This window comes from Callorhinchus milii, unplaced genomic scaffold, assembly GCF_018977255.1.
Source record: "Callorhinchus milii isolate IMCB2004 unplaced genomic scaffold, IMCB_Cmil_1.0 Scaffold24, whole genome shotgun sequence".
Lineage (NCBI taxonomy): Eukaryota > Metazoa > Chordata > Chondrichthyes > Chimaeriformes > Callorhinchidae > Callorhinchus > Callorhinchus milii.
The window spans coordinates 4,971,017-4,977,941 of NW_024704765.1; the positions used below are offsets into that span (position 1 = coordinate 4,971,017).

A 6,925-nucleotide genomic window follows, 5' to 3' on the forward strand; every position below is an offset into this window, starting at 1 on the left:
TTGTCTATTTATTAAAATGATTTATTGATTCAATATTTTCAGGCTGAAAAGCACAGTGTCGATCCATTCAGGAGCTGTGTACTTTTGAGCCCAGTGTTCTTGTGGACGGGCTGTGTGTAAACATTGTTCTGCTGGGCAGGGGGCTGTGACCCAGGGGTGGGGACGGAGGTGGTTGTTGAGGTGGAAGGAACCCTGGCTTCAGGGTGATGTTCACTGGATCAGCTTGAAGGACTCACCAGTCATCATGGCCACAAACTCTGGAGAAGAAAAGTCAACGAGATCTCAGTTTTTGCCACAATTGGAATGACTTTGTCATTTCTCCAGCGCTCTCCTCACTGCTCTCCCCGGCTCCTACCTTCACAAGCTCTAAACATCTGCCATCCATAGTCTCTCCTGCACTTGACTCCAACTCCAGTTACTCCCACCCAGACTCCACCGACTCCCAATATCCCAGTCCATCCTTCAAGATCTTTGTGCTCATCTTCAATTTGCTTCACAGTCTCCCCCCACCACCCGCTTTGCTATCTCTTTCAATCCTCCCACCTACATTCTTTCTTCTCTCTCCCAATTATTGTCTCTTGCCAGTCCCTCGCTCCCTCTGTCCCACCATTGGTGGCCAAGCCTTCAGCCATAAAGCTCCCAATGGAATCCTCTTCCAAATCCTCCCCTCTTGTCCACGTCCTATTAACCCTCTGCCAGAATGCAATTCTTCCAAACCTCCCACTTATCCTTTCCAGTCGCAATCGCCCACCTCGCCTGGTGAAGTGAGTCAAGCAGTGGACAGTCACTACACCTCCGTCACAGTGTGCTTTACCTTCATAGTCAATGGTTCCATCGCCATCCTTGTCAGCTTCTTTCATCATTTGCTCGGCCTCTTCCTCGTTGAGGGGCTCCCCTACGCTCATAAGGACGTATCTGACACCCAAACACAAGTAAGCGTGAGGTTACTGCTAAAAGCCAACTGGTCACTTTATTTAATTACAACGGACAAATCAGTTATTTATGAGTGTAGATATGAAGTTGCTCATTGGGTCAGTAACGGGAATATCAGTTACAGGGGTGTAAGATACAATATGGGTTATGATAATTACCACATTCTTGCATCGCACTTTTACCCCATAGTTGCACGATACATGAAAATGAGGAAATAATAATAATAATAATCCCTGTATTTGATATAGCATTTTATAATATCTTCGAGACATCTCAAGACATTTCACAGAATATACTGTAAAGTGAATTTTGACTTTTTTGGTGATACACAGGTTTCTAATACACAGGTATTAGATACACAGATAGTAATAATAATAATAGATACATAGATATTAAGGGAAATGGAAAATAGACGAGGAAATGGGATTAAAAGGTGTGCGGTGATAAACAGGCTCGATGGGCTCAAATGCCTCCTCCTGTTCCTATGATAAACTAGTTTGCTTTAATAGTTTAATTGCCAAAGTTAAACTCTTTACTGAGATGATGAGTTAGTTTTGAAGTCTGATGGACCAGAGCAAAGTTAGATCATAAGTAAAATGTTCAGTAAATGTATTCAAGCTTATTAGTGTTGCCTTTATACCATAGGAGTGAGTTCAGGTGATGGATAAATAAATAACAATGATAAGCCTTAAGTTTGATACAGCGCCTTATCACTGTCAACGTCTCAAGTCCTTGCAGGTTTGACTGTGAAGCGTGGTATAGCGTAGTGACTGGGTCTTTGTAAAAGCGGGTAGGGTTTGGAGGGAAACTTCCCCACATCTCTGTGGCACTGATTAAGGGACAACTCTGCAGAAGAGTAACAGGGAGAGACGTACAGCAGCTGTCAGTGAGGTTTACGCGGATCACAAGTGTCGGGTAGAAAAGATCATTGAAGGAGGCTGGATTTGAGGAGTAAGGGCGCTCTCTGCTGGCCGTGACCTGAATATCAATCTTATTCTGTCACGTCAATCTATCCGTAACAGGTCTCTGAACAAGTCCGACTGAGCTACATTTCCCGACCCTTTTGTAAGGGATGCAATGGACAGTTTGGGTCACCACATGTGCATGCGACCACCAGGATGGTGGAAGGCGAACTGGATGTGCCTTTGGTCTTCTTTTGCCGAGCAAATTCCCATCGTAGGATAGAATCACAGACGATCAGAGTGCAGAAGGAGGCCATTCGGCCCATTGCGCCTGTTCCATTTCTTTGTAATGTTCTTATAGGTGTCGGGAACAGCACAGCGACTTACTTTAGAGTGTTCCATTCGATGTAACCCTTTGATTCTTGATCAAACACCTTGAACGCCTCCCTCAGCTCAGCATCCTGGTTCTTGGACTTTTCGTGATATTCTCCCATCAGCACAATGAAGCTGTCGCAGTTAAAGATGCCTTTACCTGTCAATCACACGGCAACACACAAAGCCATGAGCTGCTGTGCGCAGGAACAAGGATTTAACAATAATAATCCTTGACATTTGGTACAGCGCCTTATCACGTCTCAAAGCGCTTCACAGAATATTTGCTGTATGTTTTGTGGGCGAAAGCTCGGATTTCTCACCATCTTTGTCCACGTCTTGAGCCATCTTCGCCAGGTCCCGTTTGGTGGGATTGATGCCCAACAGACTCATCAGCCTGGCCAGTTCGCTTGTCTTCACCAAACCATTTCCTTCCTCGTCGAACATCTCAAACACTCCCTTGTACTCTGTGATCTGCTCGGGGGACAATGCCGTCGTCTTCAAGGAAGAGAAAGGAGCGTTAAAAATAAATTACTCTCTCCTCCAGCGCAATGCCGGAGGGACAGAGCGCTGCAGTGTTGGAGGTGCCGCCCTTCAAATAAGACGTTAAACCTGGGCTCCCGTCTGTGTCTGTGTCTGTTCTGGTGGACCTCAGAGAAAGGTCTCAGGTCAATCTTATCGACAAGGCGAGCTGCGGACTTGGAAGCAGTTCTGACCAGTGCCACTAGAGGGGGCACTTCCCTATGTTTGGTGCCCAATCTGGATGTTGGGTTGGAGAAGGAAGGAAGGCATTTGCTGAGATGTTCTTGGCTTCTTGACTCCCGTCTGTTATCAGCCACATACTATTCTTAGGGAACACCAGAGAGCAGACATGCCACCTGTTCTCTCAGTTAAAGGTATTCCCACCCCCACCCCACCCCACCCCACCCCACCGCACCATCGGCAGACTCAGCCTCTCTGCCCCCACCCTTTGGAACTCCATCCCACAGTCCCTTCGCCTCGCTCCCTCCTTTGCCACCTTCAAGGCCTGTCTCAAGACCCTCCTCTTCAACCGCGCCTTTGGTCACCCTCTTAACCCTATCCTCCCTGCCATCCAGCCCTCCTGATCCCAACCCCCTGCTCAAGTCCAAATCCCTTGGGACGTCCTCCTGACGTGAAAGGCGTTGTGTAAAAATGTAAGTTGTTGTTGTAAGTAAGTAATAATAATCCTTGCATTTAATAAAGCACCTTATCCCGTCTTCTAGACGTCTCAAAGCGCTTCACAGAATATACTGTAAAGTGGATTGATTGTATATTTTGTGGGCGAAACGCAGCAGCCAATTGCACACAGCTATGCCTCACAAACAGTCGTGCATTGAGTGACCAAATTACTATTGTGTATCTTTTTTTAGGGATTATTATCCACAGAAAAAATATCTGCCAATCGGCTGACAATGCGTTGCTACTTACTGCTTGGTAAACAGAGGCGTGTGGAGGTAAAGAAACTTGCCCAACCTTTCGCTGTGCCGGGAATCGAACCCAGGTCTCTTGCTTGTGAGGCGAGTGCTCTCTAACCACTGAGCTACAGGACTCCACGTAAGTAAGTCAGGAAAGAAAGCAAGCATTTTTATAGCACGTTTAAATTGAAACATATCAATGAGCTTCACAGTCATTTTTTGTAGGCACATGTGGCAGCCCAGCAAAGTCTCACACACAGCTCTGAGGTGATTAAATGATTTATAGAGGATTGTCAGCCCAGACACAGAGAACCTCCCTCCCATCTCATTTCCAATAACGTCATGGAATTGTTAATGAAAATCTTAAGAGGGTCTCTGTTTAACATCTCATCTGAAAGACGACACTTGAGACGTCCTCCCGACGTGAAAGGTGCTATACAAACGTAATTTGTTGTTGTTGAGAATGCAAGAGAATGGGTCTGTGCCTGTGAAAGGGTCAATTAAACTCACTGAATGTCAAACCCCTGAAGCTCTACGGCTCACAGCCTCGTGGCTTTATAACAGAAGATTACGATGTCGCACAATCATATGCCCGTCAAGTGTAGCGCATTGGGAATTTCAATTGCGATTCGCAAACACAATGTAAACGTGTGAATAGGTGTCAGCGTTCTACAATCTGTCACTTATGAAATACACAGTCGCTGTGCGCAAATTGGCTGCGGATTTCGCCTACAAAATACACAGTTATTACACTTTATGGTAAATATTGTACTTTACGGTAAAGCGCTGTGAGACCCGTCTCGACAACGTGATAAGGCTCAAATGCACGGATTATTATTACTGCATCTCCTTTCTCTCTCACTCTGTAATTTTCGTTTAAAAAGATCGCAGAAGACTATTTCTACACCTTGCAGTGCTTGACAATACTTGACTGGGGAGACAGGAGGCAGGTTAGTTAAACTCTTTTGGAAAAAGAACTTAAACATGTGAATGATTGATGGCGTCTTATAATAACGGTAAGATCTTTACCAAAAGGCTGAAGTCACAGCCCAATCTTTTTATTGTACACTTAGAATAATCCTTGCATTTAATATGACACCTTATCACATCGTTGAGACTCAAAGCACTTCACAAAATAAATTATAAAGTGAATTAAGTGTATTTTGTGGGCGAAACGCAGCAGCCAATTGCGCACAGCAGCGTCCCACAAACTGTCGTGGGTTGAGTGACCAAAGTGTATTTATTTCTTGGGTTTTGGAGGGATTTTTACCCCCGGAAAAGTGAACTGAGAGTCAACTGACAACCGGGTTCCTACTTACTGCTAGGTAAACGGAGTCGTGTGGAGTAAGGAAACTTGCCTAAGGTTTTGCCCCGGAGCCTCTCACTTGCTAGCGGCGATAACTGCTATGCTATGGGACTCCACTTTAGCCATTAAACCTCTTGATAAGGCAATTTCAGACCTCGTTAAGTAGTTACTCAATCCACGGCTGGTCGTGGGGACGTTGCTGTGCGCAATTGGCTGCCGGGTTTCGCCCACAAAACATACAGTCAATTCACTTTACAGCATATTCTGTGAAGCGCTTTAAAGACGTCTCGAAGACGTGATAAGGCGCTGTATCAAAAGCAAGGATTATTTATTCGTAGTTAGGGAAGGACAATGACTAGTTCCTCGTTCTACAAAGAATTCACACAAAGTAGCAAAACCGTCACGGCCACATTCAACAACAGCAACAGTTACTCGCATTTATTTGTTGTCCCAGAGTGAGTTCACTTACCATCCTGCCAGAGAGAGAGAGAGAGAGAGGACCAACCTTGCGTTGCCACTGATCGAGCCCTATCAGCAAAACACACACATCTTTTACATTATTGAGGAGGTTGAGTGTGTCAGTGCCCAATGGATTTGACCGTTACAGCTGCCTTTTATGGTTAGACAGACCCATTGGCTCCTATTTCTGGATGGCGCTGGATGTTGACTTTCTTTGCTGACCAGCGTAAAGTTTTGCAATGCTCTTTCCGGCGCCAGTTATCGGTTTCAAGTTAATTGTTACTGAACCACTCCTTTGGGGAATATTTTTCCTTGATCACGTTAAGAGAAAAACGTGCTTTTGGGTCAGCCGGATGTCTGACACAACACACGTGGAAACCCTGCCCTGTACTTAAGAGCATCCAAACCAAACAGAAGTTTCCACAAGCGTGAGACACCTCTGTAAAATACTCAGTCAATCCACTTTACAGTATATTTTGTGAAGCCCTCTGAGACGTCCCGAAGACGTGAAAAAATACGACCTCAAATGCAAGGACTATTATTATTTATCTGGGTTTTCTAACTGGAAGAACTGACAGAGATGGCATTTTAAAGTGCTTTACGGGTCGAAACACCTTAAAGAAAGAAGTCGCATTTTTACAGACATCCCGTCAAAACATCTCAAAGTCCGTTGGTCCATTCATTTACTGTCAGTTATCAGGATTGTGTGTTTTGTAGACAAACACACACAAAAATATTTCGCCCGTAAAATATACAGTGAATTCCCTAAACAGTGTATCCTGTAAGCGCTTTGAGACCTTTCTAAGATATGATAAGGCACTGAATCAAATGCAAGGATTGTTATTATTATAAACACGGCAAGAGTTTGTGCACGGCAAGCTCCCACGCATTAGTCATGAGATTTATTTACACGACAGCAGGAGAAACTCCTTTCTTTTCTCCAAGAGTTTCCTGGCATTTCTATTGTCAAACTGAACAGGCAAACGGGACTTATTGGTTTATTGTCTCATCCTCTGGTTCCCCTCAGCCACCCCCAACCCCAACTGCTTTCCACTGCCGTGTCAGCCCACACTGTGAGCCCAATTCCTTATCAAAGAGTGGTTTGCCTCTTGATGTGCTGGGGTTTAACTTCCAGTGACTGATGGCTTCCAAGGTGATGTTTGGATAAGACAGGAACTGAAGCCTGGGTTGTGTTAGCTGATCAAAGGCCAGACTATATTTAGCGACTTGGGAACCTTTAGAGAAGGTAAAATTAATAACCAGAGCATTTCTTTTGGTGCATTTGCATTGAAAGAAGAAGTGCTGATGTCTCTGTGCGTGTTCCCTCTTGTTCTCGCTTTGCTTTTCTCCTGACATCATTTGACTCCGGCGACTGTGGCGTTGTCTGTCTCATTGGCGTGTTCTAGTATCTCAATTGGCTGCCGCGTTTCGCCCACAAAATACACAGTCAATCCACTTTACAGCATGTCCCATGAAGCGCTTTGTGATGGCTCCATGACGTGATGATGTATTGCGAG

The 6,925-nt window shown here is 45.0% G+C and overlaps 1 protein-coding gene across 1 annotated transcript; it reads right to left on the reverse strand.

Moving 5' to 3' along the window:
* Nucleotides 1-5,544, reverse strand: LOC103187668 (calglandulin). Its single transcript, XM_007907274.2, has 5 exons — nucleotides 5,419-5,544; nucleotides 2,531-2,705; nucleotides 2,223-2,367; nucleotides 815-915; nucleotides 1-257 (listed from the first exon to the last, which is right to left on the reverse strand). The coding sequence occupies exons 1-5, from the start codon at nucleotides 5,419-5,421 to the stop codon at nucleotides 211-213; spliced, it is 471 nt and encodes a 156-aa protein (XP_007905465.1). The 5' UTR covers nucleotides 5,422-5,544; the 3' UTR covers nucleotides 1-210.
* Between the last annotated feature and the right edge of the window lie 1,381 nt (nucleotides 5,545-6,925).